The sequence below is a fragment of the Ahaetulla prasina genome, chromosome 9 (genome assembly GCF_028640845.1).
Source record: "Ahaetulla prasina isolate Xishuangbanna chromosome 9, ASM2864084v1, whole genome shotgun sequence".
Lineage (NCBI taxonomy): Eukaryota > Metazoa > Chordata > Lepidosauria > Squamata > Colubridae > Ahaetulla > Ahaetulla prasina.
This window is the reverse complement of record NC_080547.1, coordinates 24,153,876-24,175,243: the sequence shown is the minus strand read 5'-3', so window position 1 is coordinate 24,175,243 and position 21,368 is coordinate 24,153,876. Positions and strand designations below refer to the sequence as shown.

At 41.3% G+C, this 21,368-nt stretch overlaps 2 protein-coding genes across 7 annotated transcripts in view; one reads left to right on the top strand and one right to left on the bottom strand.

Annotated features, from left to right (window-relative positions):
* LOC131203793 (matrix metalloproteinase-17-like) overlaps nucleotides 1-11,777 on the top strand; it is a 32,889-nt gene extending 21,112 nt beyond the window's left edge. For 5 of the 6 annotated variants that reach the window (XM_058194399.1, XM_058194403.1, XM_058194400.1 and 2 more), the window contains 6 exons: nucleotides 1,708-1,884; nucleotides 2,893-2,983; nucleotides 4,147-4,229; nucleotides 5,265-5,417; nucleotides 6,782-7,039; nucleotides 10,206-11,777. In XM_058194399.1, the coding sequence (XP_058050382.1) occupies nucleotides 1,708-1,884; nucleotides 2,893-2,983; nucleotides 4,147-4,229; nucleotides 5,265-5,417; nucleotides 6,782-7,039; nucleotides 10,206-10,498 (1,055 nt within the window). In that variant the 3' untranslated portion in view covers nucleotides 10,499-11,777. The remainder of the gene's footprint in view (nucleotides 1-1,707; nucleotides 1,885-2,892; nucleotides 2,984-4,146; nucleotides 4,230-5,264; nucleotides 5,418-6,781; nucleotides 7,040-10,205) is intronic. The other variant, XM_058194402.1, reaches the window with a different exon arrangement.
* Nucleotides 11,778-11,803: 26 nt separating this feature from the next.
* On the bottom strand, nucleotides 11,804-21,059 carry CAPG (capping actin protein, gelsolin like). The gene is made up of 10 exons (XM_058194412.1): nucleotides 20,921-21,059; nucleotides 19,775-19,809; nucleotides 17,993-18,165; nucleotides 16,815-16,969; nucleotides 15,763-15,930; nucleotides 15,248-15,397; nucleotides 14,592-14,684; nucleotides 13,236-13,368; nucleotides 12,569-12,657; nucleotides 11,804-12,336 (listed from the first exon to the last, which is right to left on the bottom strand). Exons 2-10 carry the CDS (start codon nucleotides 19,795-19,797, stop codon nucleotides 12,271-12,273), a joined length of 1,050 nt encoding a protein of 349 aa, XP_058050395.1. The 5' UTR covers nucleotides 19,798-19,809; nucleotides 20,921-21,059; the 3' UTR covers nucleotides 11,804-12,270.
* Between the last annotated feature and the right edge of the window lie 309 nt (nucleotides 21,060-21,368).

Here is a 21,368-nt window from a genome sequence, read left to right as displayed (position 1 = left end):
GACATAGAGGTAGAGCAATCGTCAAACAAATGAACAAAAAAGGAACAGTAAAGTCAACATACATATTGTCTAATGCATTTTATGATGTGGTTCTTCTATCACAGAGATTTTTCATTGTTTTGTCAAACTTCCAAAGCAGGGTGTCAGAGTTCCAAGGAACACCCCCAATGAAATAAAGCTCTGAGGCTTGAGGTTCCTCAAAGTTCCAATTTATTAGAGATGTCATGTTGGCACAGCTGGGAAAACCCAAAACTGAAAGATTCCAGGTTTTCCACACCCAGTTGACAGTTCACAGCCCTGCCCCACACCCACAAGTTCATCACATTGTCCAATCAACTCTTCACACTCAATTGGATACAATCTTCAGGCAGTCTCCATCAGACGCAGGATGTCCTTGAATATGGAATGCTGTTATGACTAACTTTCTACTGCTCCAACAACAACCCCCTCCCAACTTCCCCAGCTAAAATATATGGCAGTAAGAAGCAAAAAAGAAAATTGTCTTTCAAAACTGACACAGGGCCCCTAATGTCTACCTCAACCAAGAATTTTTTTTTCTTTCTGACCATGATCATGGCTTTATCCCCACTATTTCATCTTTTTTGATAATGCTCTAAGACTTTCACCATAACCCAAGAAGAATTTGTCCTTCTGATTTCATGTGGGGTTATTCTCCTTTGAGAATAGAATCTCCTATCACCAACACCCGCCTTTCTTTTTTGGGGGGAGGGGTGCAGTCTGGGGGTGCTTTTCTGCTTATCCCAGGTGAGTTTGTTGATGTGACTTTTTTAGGGATATTTGATGATGTCTCTTTTTTGTAAGTGTTTGCATGTTTTCCTTGAGGAGGAGGTTGTGGGTCTGAGTATTTTCAACTAGGGTGAGAAATTGGTTGCTCAATTTTAATGGGGCTGCTTCTGATTGGCGTAGATTGGGCAGCAGGGGTTTGTTAGATGTGTGCTACTTATTTCTTTGCATTTCCTTGTATGTGTGACATACTTCTATTTGGTGGAAACCAGTGTTGAAAAACAAAAATAAAACTATTCTGTTAGTTTGGCCCATTTGACTTTTCCTCCATCCACTAAGCAGGCTGAGATGTTGCCCTGTATCCAAAGATTCACCCTCTGATGCAACCTGGTTCCATAATCTAGGATGGGGACCTAGATTCAACTTTTAGAGCAAATCCAGTTCTCTGCTCTAGGGTACCTAATGGCTGAAATTTGAGAACTGAAGGAGAGGAGTGTCTATGGAGATTCTCAGTCATCTAGGTCAAAGTTGTCTCAAAGGTGCTTTTTCAAAAGGCAACTGGAGTTTCTTTGTTTTTCCTTGAAGACGTTTCGCTTCTCATCCAGGAAGCTTCTTCAGCTTCTTAGGTGAGCATCCAAGAATTGAAGAAGCTCTTGGATGAGAAGCGAAACATCTTCAAGGAAAAACAAAGGAAGTCCAGGTGTAGGAGACGAGCCATTTTAAGAGGAGGCAGCCATTATCCATAGGTACTTTTCATTCCTAATCTGGACTGAGCATTATTCACAGATCTCAAGATGCCATAAAAGATTCAACAAAGGGTGGATACATTACTTTGTAGGAAATTATTGGACAGGATGATATTTTTGCTGTCCTTTTGATTTGAAGGAATCCATTTGTGATTCCTTCTCTCATTTTGTAGACTCAGTCTAGATCACTCAACCAGTGTTTTTTGTTGTTTGACAGATGACTTTGGCACTGACCTTTTTGCTGTGGCCATTCATGAGTTTGGGCACAGTCTTGGCTTAGCACATTCATCTTCCAAGAACTCAATCATGCGCCCATATTACCAAGGACCAGTAGGAGACCCATTGCAATACCAGTTGCACATGGAGGATCATGCTGAAATCCAGAAGCTTTACGGTAAGTGCAATATGGAATCTTAAATAAACATTGCTGGGGGGGAGGGGTCAACCTATTCTCCAAAGTACTTGAAGGCAGAACAAGAAGCAATGGATGGAAACTAATCAAGGAGAGAACCAACCTAGATCTAAGGAGAAATTTCCTAACAGTGAGAACAATTAATCAGTGGAATGACTTGCCTATAGAAGTTGTAGATGCTCTATCACTGGAGGTTTTAAGAAGAGATTGGACAACCATTTGTCTGAAGTAATACAGGTTGTCCTTCTTGAGCAGGGGGTTGGACTAGAAAACCTCCAATTCCGTCTACTGAGTTAAGTCCTTTGGATCAGCCAAACTTTCTCAACTTAGTGCAATAGATGCAATGGACTTCAACTCCTATTAATATCCACCAGCAACAGGCTTGCCATCTAAGAACTCTGATAAAGACCAGCTAAAGGAGATGTATTGCAATTTTTAAAAAGCCTTTCTAAAAATCTTATTAGAATAGCTAACCCTGAAGCTATTGGTTTGCATGTCCAACCATTTCTTTAATCTGTAGATGTGAAATAGTGAACAAGAATTGTGTGTTTTTTCCCACCTACTTTTAATTTAAATTCATTATTTTAGTATTCTGGATCTATATCATAATTAGTTATGTAGTAATATAATGAATAATATTCATACTCATTATCAGGATTGTTTGTAAGGTCAATCAATCAAGTTCTCATATTTTCTCTAGAATCACATTCAAGCAGACAGTGCCTCGTCACTATATGTAAACGTGCCACTATCAGTTCTGAAATAGGTCCAGCCCAACTTTTAGTGTTGGATTATGTGTTTGTGTGTGTATGTGGGGTGTGAGTGTCTGTATTTGACCAAGAAGGCTGACACAGTTCTTCAGTCTAATTTGCAATGGCCTTCTTTTCAACATTTCTCTGGATTGTCTATTCCCATTTTCTGCCATGTCTGCCATCAAAATTCTTCATTTCCCTTAATACATTTCCTTTGTTTCTCTCCTTTTTTAACCAGGGACTAAAGTTTTTCCTTCTACAGACAAGCATGATGTAACCACTCCATTGCCAGGCCTTCTCTCTTTATCACAGAATTTCCCTGCAGTCAGGTTAGATGACGGTCTTTATACTGTTCATTTGTGAAGGATAAATCAAGGTATACTTTGGATAGCCTTTGCACAGATCTGTTAGATGATCCCAGTTTTGGCACCTCTGAAGCATTAGGTAAAAGATTCTATAGAAAGATGTAGACTGGACTCATGCATCATACTAAGCACTGGATTGTCTGACCATGATCTATTGAACAAGCAACAATTATCTGGTTTTAGACAGCACACAAGTCCTAAACCAGCCCTAAATTAGAAACCACAATGGTCTACATATGTATGCACCATTTCCCTGTATCTCAAATATTTCACATTTCTGTGACTATATGCACTAACATTACAATTCTTTGCCTCAAATTTGTTTTACTAGAGTTAATTTTAGGCTAATTTGCAGAGATTAAAAGGTAACAATAAGGTCCTTATTTATAGATAAAACTTGCTATCATTGTTAACATGGTCGATAATTTCAGCCTTTGTCTAATAAAGCACTTTATATTTAAGCAAATGTCACTTCCTATTGCCAGAATAGCATATAATATTAGATTAAGACTGAAGAAATCAGGTTATAATCCCAGTTTAGCCATGGAGCTCACAAAGGCACTTATAAAATGGACATATGACCGTATTTTGATTTTGATATTTCATCTTAATAATCCAAGATGTAAGTAAGGTATTCTGACCAATGAACGAGGATTTTGTTTTACCGTCCATGATGTCAAACGAACTAGGAAATCCATCATTAAATGTATTTTCTCATTTTGTTAAAAAAAATGGGGTCAAAACCTGGCTAATGATACCAGAACAAGCTTGGCTATTAAATGACAGTTTAAAACTGTTGAACCCGAAGCTCTTTGAATAAAAGAGGGAACTAGTCAAATTCAGGTGAGATACAGAATTCACTTCTGCCACTCAGCCTGATTCAGTGTTGGGGTAAGGATAATGTGGGAATGTGCTATTTATGTATTCCGCCTTGGTTTGTCTAGAGGGAGATTTAATGGATACGCTCAAAATCTACTTCATAATAGAACAATACACATTGCTACATTGGGGTAAGATGCACTTTCACACTGCTGACACCTCCTTTTCCATCTCAAATGAAACCAAGGCAGCGTTTAGGAATCCCACTGTGTGAGTTGTTGTTGTTTTTCCCCATATCCTTGTTCCAGATCAGGAAAAGGATTTCCTGACCGATGTACCTCCAACATCGATGCTGTTGCTCAGATCCGAGGAGAAACATTTTTTTTCAAAGGTTAGTTACCTCGAAGACAAAACAGCTTCTTCCTCTCAGGGTGCACAAAAGAAGCTGCTGGAGTGCTATTGTGGGGTGGGCTATTGGGCACACGGTCAGGGTCAGACTCCTCTTTTTTAATTGAGGAGAAATTCCAGCATTAACTGGCAGGGCATACCAGGGGTCTCCAAACTTGGCAACTTTAAGACTTGTGGACTTCAACTCTGGGAGTTGAAGTCCACAAGTGTCGTGTCCCACTCCTCCGCTGACGGCTGGGTCCGGGAAATCCGAATCAGGCTTGCCTCTGCAGCTCTGCCCAAAGTCCTAGCAAAGTCCTCAGAGCAGGCAGGAGACCAGTAAGTGACTTCAGCAAGATAAGTTTGACTTTTGCCTGACTCAGAGACTGCCAGAAAGTAGCTCCTTTATATAGGCCATGGGGTGTGGCTCAATGACTCAGCACTCATTAAGGCCTGCCCCTCCCTTCCCTCTGTTGCCTCCGCCTCTCCAATCTTCTGATGCGAGGGTCACTCCAATCAGCTGTTCTTGGGAGTAAACCCTCCTCAGGCTCACCTGCTGTGGAGGAGGGGGAGGGGTCTAGCTGCTCCGTTTGCCTGGGCATGGAGCCAGGGCTGGGGCCGGGGGATGCTCCTTCTTCTGCAGTTTGTGGGGGCATGGAGCCAGGACTTGGGCCAGAAGGCATACATTCCTCAGTGTTGGGGAGCAGGTAAGAAGGCCCCGGCTGCTCTGAGGGCGGGCAAGACACAACAACAAGTCTTAAAGTTGCCAAGGTTGGAGACCCCTGCTCCATACCATACCTATTTTTTATAAACTTCAGTCTTGTCTTCACTTACTTGCCTTTCTTAAAAGAAGCCCCAAACATCCCGTCTTTCTCATTCCTTTGATTATCTTTTTGTAATTCTTCCCTATCCTTTTTGAATGCCTTCAATAGGCTCATCTTCATTCATGTCACACCCCAAAACACCTGCCAGGAGAGACGGTCACCTTTGAGATGGACATTAATCTTTTCCTTTTTTTCCGTTCCTGCACTGGTGGCAGATCAATACTTCTGGCGCCTGTCCCAGAGCCGGCATCTCACTTCTCCCCAACCAGCTCTGATCCCTCGTTTCTGGCGAGGACTTCCTTCGGCTCTGCGCAAAGTGGACGCTGTTTATGAGAGACCTGCAGATCATCGCATCCTCTTCTTCAGTGGTGAGAAGATCACAAGGACATCCTGTCCCAGTAAAATGTGACGTGCTTTTGAGCCAATGGCCGTGGCAGATGTACGGAGTGCAAAACCAAGCACAGAAGAAGCAGGCTTATTTAATTACTTTAAAGCAATTAGTGTGATTTCCAAACACAAAATACACACTCGTCCGCTTTGTAATCAACTGCAGGCCCTGACAAAAACCTGCAGAATGATTTGTTGTTTCATCTCACATGCAAGTAGCCCTTGACTTGCCATTAGTGGTTTAGCGGCCTTTTGAAACTAGGAGAGCCCCCACCCCAAAAGGTAGTTATAAGCCATCTGTTCGTAGTGTCCTGTGACCCCAATTTACAATATTTTTGCTGGAAACTCATTTACTTTTGATTTCAAGCAAAAAATGGTCTCTAGCGAACAATGGACTTGCTTTATAACTGCTGCATTCATTTAACAATTGCCACAAAAAAGGTCATAAAATTGGGCCCAGTCACCTGCTTAAGGACCATCATGATGTACAACAGTCATTGCAGGCTCAATTGTGGTTGTAAGTTGAGGACTACCTGTATTCTGCCCAGCATCCTTTGACTAAAGCCTTGTCGATCAGCACCACTGAGATGTCCATCGATAAGGGGCTCCAGTGCTGCCCCTCTTTCAAATCCTTCTAAAAATGAAAATCTTTGCATCAGTGGGAGGTAGCACCACTAATCAATGAGGGTGAGGGGCCCCATATACTCTTGAACTGGCACTGCCCACCAGCAAATTACCAGGAGCATATTTTATTTATTTTTATTTGTCAAACACAACAGTATATATAAGTATAAGCATGAAATAACCATACAAATTGGATACAATCAAAGGGAACATTAGGACAGGAACGTAGGCACACTGGTGCTCTTCTGCACGCCCCTTAATTAATTAATTAATTAATTCTAATTCATCATCTATTTGCTGCTCTAAACCAAAAGATATAACTGCTTCCTCAACCCTTCCAGATGCTGTCTATCTGTCCCATCTCATTTGAGACAAATTAGCGTATTTTCATACTTCAACCTTTCTCAAACTGTGTGTTCTCCAGAAACAGGACTCCAGCCCACAGGGTAAGGCAGAGACTTCTGAGAGGTGAAGGCCATACTGCCAAAAAGCATCTAGCTTGGGAAACATTCTAGAAATGATGATTTGCTTTGTGATGTGCTTGTTATCTCCCTCTTGTTTTTGTTATTTAAAATAAATCAGGTGAAGCCAGGAGCCTGGTGGCATTAAGGGAGATTATTTCAAGTTTCTATTGCATGGAGCAGGTAATTAATGGTTTCAATAAGAAGTTATTTCTGTAGTTCATACCATTCTCTTTCTCTCTCTTCTTTTTTTACTCAAGGACCTCTCTACTGGGTGTTCAAGGACAATGGTGTGGAGGAGGGTTATCCTCGCCCAATCACAGACTTTGGTTTGCCCCAAGGGGGCATCAGTGGTGCTTTCTCCTGGCCTTCCGACCAGAAAACCTATTTCTTCAAGGGTGACCTTCACTGGTGCTATGATGAGACCACAAGGCACATAGAGGAAGCCTCCCCTCTCCTCCAGGAATCCTGGGAGCAGTTCTCCTCCTCTGTCGACTCTGTCTTGACTGAAAGTGATGGTGAGTTGGGCTGTGGCCCCCAGGCTAACCTTGGGCTGACCCAGAAGTTTCATTGCATATCAATCTGGGCACCTGAGAATCGTGAAATGCATCAGGTGCTCCAGGCTATCCTGTCCTTTCAAGAAGTGCAGAACAGACAGGTCTTTGGCACACAGGGTGCTCTAAGGAATCTGTCAGTTTTGGAAGGCAATTTTCTTTTTGCTTCTTAACTGCCACATATTTTAGCTGGGGAAGTTGGGAGGGGGTTGTTGTTGGAGTGGTAGAAAGTTAGTCATAACAACATATAGGGCCTCTGGTGGCTCAGCAGACTAAGTCTGTCTGTTATTAACACAGCTGCTTGCAATTACTGCAAGTTCAAGTCCCACCAGGCCCAAGGTTGACTCAGCCTTCCATCCTTTATAAGGTAGGTAAAATGAGGACCCAGATTGTTGGGGGCAATAAAGTTGACTTTGTATATAATATACAAATGGATGAAGACTATTGCTTAACACAGTGTAAGCCGCCCTGAGTCTTCGGAGAAGGGCGGGATATAAATTCAAATTAAAAAAAATTAAAATTCCGTATTCAAGGACTTTTGCCTGCGTCTGATGGAGACTGCCTGAAGATTGTATCCAATTGAGTGTGAAGAGTTGATTGGACAATGTGATGAACTTGTGAGTGTGGGGCAAGGCTGTGAACTGTCAACTGGGTGTGGAAAACCTGGAAGCTTTCAGTTTTGGGTTTTCCCAGCTGTGCCAACATGACATCTCTAATAAATTGGAACTTTGAGGAACCTCAAGCCTCAGAGCTTTATTTCGTTGGGGGTGTTCCTTGGAACCCTGACAGAATATCCCGTTAAATAAAAGGCCTGATTTGCAGATATGGGTGAAACATGATTTATCACCAGGGGTTGGTGGATACATTTGGAAGCATATTTTGAGCATCATCACAATAAAAGTTGTATGCTGGTGTGGCCAGTGCTAAAGCATCCATTTAATAGAAGGCAAATGCCCAAGGAAGGATACCTAGGAAGGAAGCCATGGCAAACCACTTCTGAAAACCTTTGCCAACAAAACTGTAGTGGCTTCTTCAGGCCATCTCTGATAATCAGACCCAACTGAGGGCCTCTGGTGGCTCAGACTGTTAAGACAGTCTGTTATTAACACAGCTGCTTGCAATTACTGCAGGTTCAAGTCCCACCAGGCCCAAGGTTGACTCAGCCTTCCATCCTTTATAAGGTAGGTAAAATGAGGACCCAGATTGTTGGGGGCAATAAAGTTGACTTTGTATATAATATACAAATGGATGAAGACTATTGCTTGACATAGTGTAAGCCGCCCTGAGTCTTCGGAGAAGGGCGGGATATAAATGCAAATAATAATAATAAAAAAAACTGAACAGAGGCTGGTAAAAAGGTTTAAGTGGTCCCCTTCTTTTGGTCAAATCTTTCTAAATGCTTCTTTATGGAGTTACTGATACAGGTAATCCTTGACTTTCAAACCACCATTGGGACCAGAATTTCCATGTCTAAGCAAGGTGCTTTTTAAGTGAGTTTTACAATCTTTTTTTTTTTTTGGTCATGGTTGTTATGTGACTCACATGGTCATTAAGTGAATCCAGCTTTCCCCATTTACTTTACCTGTTGGGAGCCCTCAGGGAAGGTCACAACTGGCGATCTCATGGCCATTTGTAAATACGTGCTGGTTGCCAAGCACCCAAATTTTGATCACATGACCATGGAGATGCTGGGACAGTTATATGGGAAAGGACCAGAGGTGGGTTTCAGCAAGTTTTGACCAGTTCTGGAGAACCGGTAGTGGAAATTTTAAGTAGTTTGGAGAACTGGTAGTAAAAATTCTGACTGGCCCCGCCCCCATCTATTCTCTGCCTCCCAAGTCCCAGCTGATTGGAAGGAAATGGGGATTTTGCAATAACCTTCCCCTGGATTGGGGAGGGAATGGAGCAGGGGTGGGTTCTACTTACCTTTACTGCTGGTTCAAAGCTTCTGCATATACACAGATTGCTTTTGATGATGTTCAGGTCAGTGGGCGGAGCCTCCCGCCGGTTTTACTACCGGTTCTATAGAACCGGTCCAAACCGGTGGCAACCCACCACTGGAATGGAGATTTTGCAGTATCCTTCCCCTGGAGTGGGGTAGGAATGGAGATTTTGCAGTATCCTTCCCCTGCCATGCCCACCAAGCCGTGCCCACCAAACCATTGCCATGCCCACCAAGCCACACCCACAGAACCCATAGTAAAAAAAATTTGAAACCAACCACTGGAAAGGCCCAGGTGTAAGATACCTTTTTCAGTAGCATTGTAACTTCAAACAGTCACGACTAAATGAATGGTTGTAAGTAGAAGGCTATCTGTAGTAGGGATACACTACACCTGCATTTAGAACACTAGCTTGTCCACTAAATCTAATCTTGCTTCTGGCTGCCAGTTTTCCTCTAGTCGTTGCTTTATTCCAAGAGGCAGAACCTGTTTCATATTGTCCAAGGAGCTTATTCAGAATAATGGTCTCCATTCCATTTTACCCTCCCTTTTCTCTCTGTCCACCAATGCTCAGCTAACAACCTTCCGTGGCCACTGAATGTGGTGGGTTTTCGTTATGGCTCCAGCATTCTCAGCTTGAATATTGGACACTGAAGCAACCATGTTTCTATTTATGACGCAATATAAGCAGTCCTCCACTTACAACAGTTCATTTAGTGACCGTTAGAAGTTACAAGGGCACTAAAAAGTGACTTATGAAGTTTTTTTACATCTACAACTTTTGTAGCATGCCCATGGTCATGTGATGAAAATTCAGATGCTAGGCAACTGACTCATATTTATGACGGCTGCAGTGGGCTGGGATCATGTTTGCGACCTTTTACAATATTCTGACCAGCAAAATTAATGGGGAAGCCAGATTGACTGAACGACTGTGTCACTAATTTAACAACTGCAGTGATTCAGTTAACATCTGTGGCAAGAAAGGTCACAAAAATAGGGCAAAATTCACTTAACAACTGTCTCACCTAGCAGCAAATGTTGGAATCAATTATGGTTGTAAGTTAAGGACTACCTGTATCACTTCCGCTCCCTCTTCCAAAACATTCTGTACTGTGGGACATTTCTTGGTCTTCTGCAATTTTGCGTCAATCTATTGCTGTTGTCACTTCTCTGTCCTGCTGCAGGAACACTGTATGTTTTTAAGGGCCAACAGTATTGGAAGTTTGACCAGGAGACCCTACAACTCCAAGCAGGATACCCTCGTTCCATTGCCACCGATTGGCTGGATTGCACCGTCGAACCTCTCAGGATAATGCCTACTAGCCCTTCATTAGGAGTGAAACTTCCACCCAACTTCCGAGGCCCTCAGCTGAAAATTGAGGAACATGTGTGTTTTTGTGCTGCTTTTTGTGCCATTTCCTCCACTTGGCTCAACGTTTTGCCTTTGGCTCTCCTGACACTGCAAGGACTTGCCTAGCATGGAAGAGGAATATTGACCTGGGATTGCCCTATGTATTTCTCTGTGAGCACGAGTGGAAGCACTATCTCAGATGATCACACTGGACATCTGTGGCTGGACAAAAAGAGAGCACTCCTGATGAGACGGAAAGTGACAAGCCTTTGAGATGCAGGCTGGGGTTGCCCATCCTTCAAGGAGTGGTGACCTCACTTTGCTTGAACAGGAGGGCATTGAAGTCCTAACATGTGGAGCAATAGGAACATGAGCTTCAAACAGCAATTACGAAGAAGCTGGGAGATGGACACTAAGTTATCAGAATGCCCAACCACAAGACAAAAGAGCTTTAGTAGACTCCCGCAAATGAAAAATATGGAGCTCTTTTTTTATAGAAGGAACCAAAGATATCTGCTCCCTAACTGGTCAGTTCTTTTTATATTGTAAAAGTTCTCCCTGGGTAAAAGATGGTCTGATAAAACTTGTTTAGTCACAGATTTGATTTGCTGTCTCAGGCAGGAAGCAGTGAATCTTTCCTCCCCTACTTGTTTTTTTCTAAATTTCCGGCAGGGATAGGAAGGAGCTGCTGCTTTTGACACTGACTCCATCAGCCCAGCTGTGGAATGATGCAATCTTGCTTGTCAGGGCTTGTCAAGCTAATCAAGAAAGCTTCACTGAAGCCTATAACTAGAAAGAGAAAGAGAGATGATTGAAAAATGAAGAATGCCTAGAGGGTGGATAAGAGCACGGCATTTGCTGTTTAAAACAGGCATGACAGATGGAGTCAGATCCAACCTACCAGGCAACTTTTGACAGATCGTAGACTTGAATGGCAACTTAACATGTCTGAGACTAGACAAGTTTTGGTCCTTGCTTCCGGCCAAAAGGCTATGGATAGACTCCCTGTGGAACATCTGCCTCCTTTGCTAACGCATCTTTCATGTCCCACCCAGGTTGATGGGGGAAGGGTGTTCCCTGGGTTCCAGGTGGGGAGAAAGATACAAAATCAAAAGTCATGGGAAAAGGAGGAAAGTTATTAAAGCCAGCATGAAATTACACAACTCTGGGTGTTCTTAGAATGATTGATTGCATGCTGTCACTGGCGATGAAAAACCCCATCGGCTATGTTTACACAACACATCTAACTTGACAGGTGTGTTCAAACAAAACGTTAAACTTGGTTAGGATTAAGGAAGAGTTGGTTGGTTGGTTGGGTCAAACTCAGTCTCTTTAGTAAGTTTATGATTCAATATATTATGTGAAAACAGGAAAGGCATAATTCAGTAAAAGGTATGACTCAAGGCACGGAATACAGCCAATGAGGCAAGCAAGGAAGTAAAGCTATCATTAGACAGCACATTTTATGTAAGGTTGGGTTTGCACCCTACAAATGTGACTGGTTTTGGTTTAATGCAATGTGCACAGTGCACAGACTTTTCTTAACTCACATCAAAATGTTCTATTTCCAGTAGAGATGAGAAAGTTACAAGTTATTTATCACATTCTAGACATAACGAGGAAGAGGCTTACAATTGGGAGGAACTGGTTCAAAAAATTAAGAGAGAGGATCTCTCTAGTTAAGGTTGCCCTACTGTTATCACAATACTGAAGACTGAAGTCGGGAAACAGAAGGTTTCACCCATGGTTTCGGATGCAGAGCTGCTGATTAAAGAGGGTTGGTCAAAGCAGAAGGCAAGGAGGATACAGTGGCTCCAATTTAATAAGGCTTGAATGGTTGATGGGGCAGAAAGGCACAGTCACGGAGTATTGCCAGCCTAAGGTGGAGACTCCAGCTTTCACTTCCAGTTTGTAAAGAATTGTTTGAAGAGCAGACTTTCACGGCCTTGGGGCAGGATCTGCACCTGGAACCAAAGTAAAAGCAGGTGAGACGTGGAGAAGAATAAAGGAAGCAGAGAACAAATCCTTGTCCACTTTTTGAAAACTCTTCAGATGTTTGAGTTACACCTCTACATTGCTGTTCTCCTCCAGACCTTTCACCCTACTTTCTCTGAACCTATCAGCAGAGGTGGGTCATTCTTTTATGAAAACCTGGTTATTTTGAAGATGGTTTGCACAACCTTGAGCGATCCTTACCTGAGTGTTCTGGGGATATTTCATTTGTGAGATGAAGTTCTCTGCTACTCTCAGAGCCGCTTGCTGTTCTTGTTCATTTGCTTTGAGGCCTGCAGACAGACAGGAAGGAGGATGATAATTTATAAGAGTGGGGAGAAGGACCTTGGCCAGGATTAGAAGAGCCAAGGTAGTCTTTTCAATAAAAGAGAAATGTCTTTCATTGCCCATCACCTAATTATAAATCCATCTGAAAGGCAGAGCAATCTCTCCCTTCCTTCCTTCCTCCCTCCCTCCCTGTCCCATTTTTCATTCAGTAACTCAAGGTGGTGGCACCCATAGCATCCTCTCCCTTTATTTTCCTCCATTCCCTGTGAAAGAAACTAGCCCAAATTCATCCAGAGATCTTCCAAAACTGTGGATGGATTTGCATCTAACTGTCCCTATTACTAGTCCAATATCTTAACCACTATCCAATCATAGAAATCATTGCAAAGAAAAGGGAAAGGGGTGGTAGTGATGGCAGGAAAAAAACAAACAGAAGCTGATGACTTGGGGAACATTGATCAGAATGTCTTCTGGTGTAGAAGTTCCTCAGCTACTCTTCTACCCTTCACTGCATATATATATATATATACTTTGTATTTATGATTCCAGAGAAGGCCCTGAGACAGAGTATGGTAGGCATTACCTTTCCAAACAAAGATCTTTCCATGCTGCCCGTTGTCTAGGATGAAACAGTCATCTGTGATGAGCTGGTCCTGGAGGAATGGACTGGATTCGGAGACTTTAGTCAGACTCATTTTCCCCGTCATGTCAGAGACCTCAGGATTGAGAAGTATACAATTTACTACACTTAATGGAATCCAATAATCACAGGGTAGATGCCTGGCTTTTGAGGTTTTATGATGCTTTCGTTTAAAGCCAGAATTTTCTCATCCACCAACCTGGAGAAAGCGTAAAATGCCTGAGCGTGGAGCCCATACCTTCCTGTATTCTGTATTTCCTACAGCATTTTAAAATTGAATTAATACATCCAAAACTTCTAACAGCTTAATATCATGGAGAAAAGACCTCAATGGAACCTTTGATCCAGTTGTTAGCAGCTAAAAATTGTGGACAGAAAGCTCTTCGAAGCAAGACTGCACCCTAACGTAGCATTCCCTATGTTTGTATTCTACAGAAGTACCAGAAGATTAACCCTCAGAATCAGTATGGAAAACAGATGAGAATTCTGAGGGTTATAGTAGAATTTGAGGAGGGTTAGACAAATCTATATCAAATCTAAATCTGGATCAAAAGAATCTTTGGTCTGAGCAATCATGATTGGGCTGTTGTCAGGATTCCAGATCTCAGTGCAGTGTGGTATACTGAAACTAGATCAATTATAGTCTCTGGTCTCAATGATTTTAAAGGACAAAGTCTATGTGTATGGGTACATTTACTTGAAACTGAGTTCTACCGCCCATGGAGTCCCTATATCTCCTTTTGGAAATAATCTGGGGGTCCTCATAATGCCCCCAGATATCATAAATATGCAATAAAAGTAAGCAAAAAATGTGGCTCAGTTAATCGTAGAAAACAGCTATTTTTTTCCCATTACCACATTTTTACTTCAAGATGAATGTGCGTATACACACATCCAACCCACAGTCTGAAAATTGCAGCAAGTAAATGACACAGAGAAAGTCATTTGGGTTTATTTTCTTGCTGGGGTTTGCTTGTAAGCTTAATGTTTTGTGGCATGGCAGGGCTGCCTGGAAGACATCAGCAAGTCTTCTCATTCCAGTGGCATTATGGACTTTGTGGCTGCCCATCCTTTTAAAGGGACACAATGTCCAGCAAAGGATCATACTGGGGCATTATAGTTGATTAAACAGATAGTTAGATTTTTAAATTCAAATGTTCAACCAGCAGCGAATAGGTTTCCCTCTCAAAGAGGGAGAAGGAGAGGATGGATGGATTTTAGAAGGTGCCTACAAGAGAACAATTTCCTGAAGACCCCATCCAACCTCAAGTAAGGTTTTTCTAATTTTTTGGTTATTACCTTATACAATACTGCTGCAATAGCATTCTTCTGATCAGCCACAATATCTTCCTCAGCGGTGCCTTCTTTCAGAACTGGCTTAGGACCCAGTACCTAGAGAAATAGATCATGCCAATATTTCTTTGCATCAGAGTCCCTCCTGTATTGGAACCTCAGTGCTACACCTTAACATGGTCCAGTTCAAATTCAATGTTTGCCATGCAGCTGCTGCCAGAAACATCTTCCCATCTAGAAAGTACTTCTTCATCCATGTACAACAAAAATGCTGCATCAGGAGGTTGGTTCTAGCCCTGTCAACCACTAAAATGTAATCCTTGGTATGAAAAAGTCAAGCATCCCTGATACTATGAATTACTCTAAAACAGCAACTTTTGTTCCTATGGCCCATTTCTGTATGAAACTCCTTGCCAGACGCTACAGTAATCCATGGATAAAGAATATTTCATAACTTTTCAGACACTTTTTGTACACCTTTCCATGGAATCTTCTAATCCAGCCTTCCGATCCTGACTCATTTTTCAGATGAATTTCTATAATTCCCAGGAAAGGAAAGCTGTGGTCCAACACATCTGGAAAGGTGCAGATGAAGAAATGGCCAACCTAGATACTAATTTTCATCTACCCTTCCTATTCTTTATTCCCCACAAAAAGCTTACCGCTGTCATCTCAGCAGGTTCTTCCCCGTCCACAACAATCTCCATCTTTGCTTTTCCCTTCCTTTCAGTGTCACGGATTGCTGTTGCAAAATCCCGAGCTTTGTTGCGCTCCAGAATGTTTGACTTTCCCCCATACCAGGCAAAGATTTTCTAAAAGGAAAAGTAGAAACCGACTAACATCCAGCCATCACCAGCTTTCAATTTCCCCACCAAGCATTCAATAGAAGTGTTGTGACTACAACTCTCACGATCTCCAATCCAAAGCCAGATTGGGAGATCTACCATTACTGGAGTCCCACAGCAACCCTTCATGGAAAGGGTATATGGAAATTATATCCCATAATTTCCCTATATTAGCTTAGCCATGCATTGACTTTGGAGGATGAATTGAACTACAAGTTAACCACATGAGCAAGATGGTTGGGTAACGTATGAGTCACAATGTCATGTGAACACTACCACGTACTCTTGTGACATATATTCTTTTTCTAGCAGGTATATGTCTCCCTTCTCACCTCTCCCAGGTCCAGGATAAAGCAATCACCCGTATTAAAACTGGTCCAGCTCAGTTCTCTTTCCACAGCCCGGATATTCTTCTTTCCTTTGACTTGATAGAGTTGGTGCCTGGAGCTTTGCTCATGGTTGGCCTGGGTTCTGGTAAAGGCTGACTCCACACCGCCTTCCTATAGACCATAAACTGAGGTTGAGACAGGGGTATAGAGGCTAGAATTTTAAGATAGGGGTCAGGAAAGACTCTTTGGGACTATAGGAACCCTGGTGGTTAAATGCAGTATTGCAAGCAAACTCTGCCCACAGCCTGGAGTTTGTTCCTGACCGGCTCAAGGTTGAATCAGCCTTTCATCCTTCCGAGGTTAGTAAAATGAGAACCCAGATTGTTGGGGGCAATAGGCTGACATTGTAAACCACTCAGAGGGTGTTGTAAAGCACTAAGGGGTGATATGTAAGTCTAAGTGCTATTGCTACTGATATAATCAGGACATCAAGGGAAAAACTAGTGCTATAGAAGGAGCAAAGTGTTAAGAAGAAGTTAAGATGGTGGTTAGCTGTAATCTACAGCCTTGTTTGAATGTGTGTCTTATCTGCCTAGAAACAAACAAAAAATAAATCAGATGCAAGGGTGGCTGTGAGTGATAGAAACCTTTTAGGATTTTTGACTGTTGTGTCAGGCACAAGGAACCAGAATGAGTTCGTGAATAGATCAAACTAGCTTTTTTACTGGTGTTTTCTCCAATTTACAAGAGAATAAAAACTAAGCTAAACTTGGAGGAAATAATGGAATGGAAATTGAACAAAAAGAAAAAAAATAGAGAACAGATTCCCAAGAAGTAAAAAAAGGGAAAATGTCAGCCAACTGGACTCACCTGGGCTAACATGAGCCTGATGGGGATTGAAGGAGATGTTGGTCTCCTACTATTTCCACAGCATAACTTTGTATGAGTGTAATTACAGGTAAAAATGTTTAACTAAGTGAAAGTTCTTAATGTTTAGCAACCGTGCTCTGGAAAGAGAATAAGGTCTATAACTGGAAAAACCAGTCTCCTTTCACCTGGTATTTGATGCCATGGGGAAAGTACTCCATGAAGACATCTGATTCATTCCCCTGCACTTCCCGATACTGAATTGGCTTCTCTTTTGGGATGGAGTTGAGGTGAGTGGAGAGCAAAGCACATGCTCCCTGCTCATCTCTGGAGGAGTTTTGACCTGAGACAAAGAAAGAGAGAGAGAGAGACTTACTTTCAAAGGAAGTATCCCAACTCTACCCAGTTGAGTTATAGCCCATAGCTATATATGTGAGAAAAGAGGGTATGGAGTGTTAAGGAATTTAATAAGCTAAGAAAATACGAAATTTTTAAGCATATGTAATGAAATTGAAATAATTTGTGATAAAACTTCCAATGGAATATTTGAATATAAGCATGGAATCTTTTGAGAAATAAGAATATTTGCTCCTTTTTATTTTGCTCTTTTATTGAGAATGGACAATGTGGAAATTTTTACTGGTGATGGTAGATCTTTTTGAAATTGAAATGGAATGTAAGAGAGAATTTTTTTAGATTTTACTTTGTTTTTACTATTTTACTTTTTTCTTCTTGGGTACTGGACTATGAAACAATATTTTTTGATGAAATTAGGGATAATTACTGTTATATTTGGAATGAAGAAGGGAAGGGCAAGAAAGGGGGTAAAATATAGGGATTAGACTTGATTTAACACTGATTTCAGGATAGGGGGATGGAACAGATTTTAGGATAGATATGTGCAAATAATAAAATTTTAAGAGGGAAAGGGAAATACATTGGATAATGATACAATGGGGGTATGTGAAATTTGAATTATATTTAATTATGCACCTGACTGATATCTTGTTCAAAAATGATTTGTATGTGGTTTATTTAAAAAAAAATTCTAAAAAAAAAGAAGAAGAAGCCACTTCTGAAAAGTCTTCATTCTTGCTAGGCTATAGGGCTGTGTTGTATTGCAAGTTGCATGATCAGTTCAAGAAATTGGCCTTGAAGCAGGTACCAATGGCTTACAAAACATACTAAGCCTTATTATGTTTCTTTAATATTGGTTGAGTATGTTGTGTGAGCTCAGCCCTTAAGATCTGTGAAGCATATATTGTATGAATCCAGCCAAATAGGGTTTATTCAGCAATAAGCTATAGAAATACATCATCCCCAAATAGACCTGTTGATTTAAGGATTATTATAACCCTTTGCTTACCAATCCAAATATGCAGGTTGGAATGCTCATCTGGGTCATTATAAAGGACCAGGTATGAATCCCCAGAATAGAATATGCCTTTCATCTCATCTGGAACAGAAACTGGCTTCATTTTCTCCACACGCCAGATGTGCAGTCCTGGTTCTTTCGCCGAAACATCAAAGGCAGAGCCACTACCAAACAGAAGGTTGGCATGAATTGGAAGAAAGGAGATAGGATAAATAGAAATGGAACCAAGAATCAAGAAGGTGGGATGAAAAAGAATAGAGCTTTGCAGCGCATTGGATTTTAATTTAAGAATATCAGAATAACACAGTTGGAAGAGACCTTGAAGGTCTTCTAATTCAGCCCCCTGTTCAAGCAGGAGACCATGTCATTCCAGAATATCCTTCCATAAGCCCCCAGCCAGCATAGGCAAAGCTGAAGAATGATGGGACTGAAGTCCAATAAATCTGGGAAGCTTCACCTTGGAGAAATCATAGGAGGGAAATCCAGGAGAAGCAACCTAGAACAGGGGTCTGCAAACTTGGCTCTTTTAAAATTTGTGGACTTCAACTCCCAGAGTTCCTCAGCCAGCGAAGTTGGCTGAGGAACTCTGGGAGTTGAAGTCCACAAGTCTTAAAAGAGCCAAGTTTTTTTTAAAAATTTGCATTTATATCCCGCCCTTCTCCGAAGACTCAGGGTGGCTTACACTATGTCAAGCAATAGTCTTCATCCATTTGTATATTATATACAAAGTCAACTTATTGTCCCCAATAATCTGGGTCCTCATTTTACCTACCTTATAAAGGATGGAAGGCTGAGTCAACCTTGGGCCTGGTGGGGCTTGAACCTGCAGTAATTGCAGGCAGCTGCTGTTAATAACAGACTGTCTTACCAGTCTGAGCCACAGAGGCCCTTTGCAGACCCCTGATCTAGAACTAAAGAGAAATTTCTTAACAGTGAGAATAATTAATAGGTGGAGCAGTTTGGGTCCTCCATCACCGGAGGCTTTTAAGAAGAGATCGGACAACCACTTGTCTGAATGATATAAGGTCTCCTGCTTGAGCAGAGGACCTCCAAGAACATTTTCAACTCTATTATTCTGTTATTCGGATGAAAGAAAAGTATCGCAAGAAGGAACTACATGTTCAGATTTAACTGCTTGCTTCCCTGCTTGTTTTAATATAATTTCAAGATCAAGCAGTTACAGTACATGGAAATGTTGCTTGATGCAATGAAACCTACTTCTTGAAGAACAAACAATATTATTTAAACTTTCTTTCCCCCAAAAATGCTTTCATTGTTAATTTTTCCTTTGAAAAAATGCCCGTTGTTGGGAATCTGTATGGAACATATCCTGATTATTACCCACTTTGGTTTCCTGTTCCAAATATTTATTTTCACCCCACCCACAACTCTCCAAGACTATTCACTACATAAGATAACTTCAAGAAAGAAATTACAAGTAAGTTGGGAATAATTTGTTTGTGACCTCAAACCAGACTGAGAATATATTTCGGACAACAATCTGGAAACTTCTCTTGTAGAGCAAGAGAGCAGATGCAGTACTCTCTGTATCCTTAACTAATGATTAACACTAATCCAATTTACACCCCACTTTTGAAACCAGAGCAAGGATTTTCAAAGTAGTAGATGGCTCTGAAAATAAAACATAAATTTAAACCCAGTTGAAAAACCCCACAGTCTCATACAGACCATCTATAATTATTGTAATATTCAATTTTATTTATGAAATGGTTACTGGATTTTGATTTGATGAGCATAAAGGTTATTTCTCACCTTTTGGGGTTTGTTGTATACATGGCTCCAAGGATCTGGTGAGAAACAGCAAACAGGATTAGGACTTTCATTAAATAGTAAGTATAGTTCATTGAATGTATGAGTCCTAGTTTTCAAAAAAAAAAGAAGAAGAAGAAGCTGCCAAACTACCACAACAAGAAGCTGTGACCTTCCAAGACATATGAAAAGTTGTGGCATCAAACTGATACCATTATCACAGCAGGAAACAACAGGAAATTAAATCACACTGACAAACAATAGTTTTAACTTTGGGGAAGAAAAGCAAGAATTTGCCCATCCTAAGAAGCAGGATGCTTCTCAGAGCATGGAGAAAGTAACATCTCCCACGTGAGCGTTTTATTGGAATGGGATGAATGGATGGATAGATAAATCATTTTCCTCTTTCCCCTTTTCCAATTCTTGGTCTTACATCCAAAAGCTGCTGAGTGCAATGCTACTGTCCTATGATCAGTTCAAATTGTTTATTCATTTAACTGATTCCTCTCTTCCTGCTAAGTAGTTACAGAATTTAATGAGTGCTATTTGATCTATCTTATAATAAAGCAAGAAAAGGTATCAAGAGACAGGATTCCTTTTTTCTTCCTTGCTCAGGTAACTCTGAAGATCATGGCTGACGATTTGTACAAGAATGGTGGTATTAGGAGCTGGGAGGTATTCCATGCCATGGTTTGTAAAAGTCTGAGAACTTATTTCTAACAATTAATAGTGGAAAGATAGAGGAAGTAAGTGCTCAAATTAGAAGCAGAGAGAATTATCTTTTGCAACGTTGGCTAAGTTACAGTTTTAGAAGTCCAGGCTAATTCTAGAAAGAACCAAGGCTTATGGAATAATTCCCACCTTATTCCCTGAACTAATGAATCCATGCCATAATAAATGCCATATTTTCAGATGTTTCCAGTGTTTAGTTGAACAGACCAAGTTATAAAAGAAAAGCCACCCAGAACAGTTGAATCCATCCAGTCTAGTTGTTTGCAAAAAATCTTTAGTTGGCCAATCTGAGGTTTAGGGTTTGTTTTTTGTTTTTATTTCTGAAATTACAGGCTGAGCCAAGTATTTCAGTTTTACCTTTGTCACCCTTTTTAACATTAGCAAACACTCCAAGAGAAAAAGATTGTAGGCACTCACCAAGGCCGTCGCTCACCAGCTCCCTGTATAAACAAGACTTTCCACCCCTGAAATGTGAAATTAGATTAGATTTCCTGGGTGGAGACTTTCTTTGACTCTCTCTAGTCAAGCTGTTCAGTACCTAACTTCTTTGTGCCTGTGGGCAAATGGGAGGGGAGAGGGAAGTGGCAGGCAGAGAGTGCCAGATGTGGTTAAAAGGAGGGTGACTCACTTTGGTTCCGATTAAGAACTCATAACATACTTCCCGTCAGGCGTTCTCTGCATCATCCGTTGGGTTGTCTCCCATGGCCTATCAGTCTTGATTATCTGCACAGTCTCCCGGGGAAGTGACTGTAAGAACGCCCTGAAGGATGTCAAGTATACATGAAAAGGCTTACCTGCAGGAGACAAGCTATAAACCCACTGCAATTTTTATGAAGGTAAACCAGAGGCACAACTGGCTCGGGTT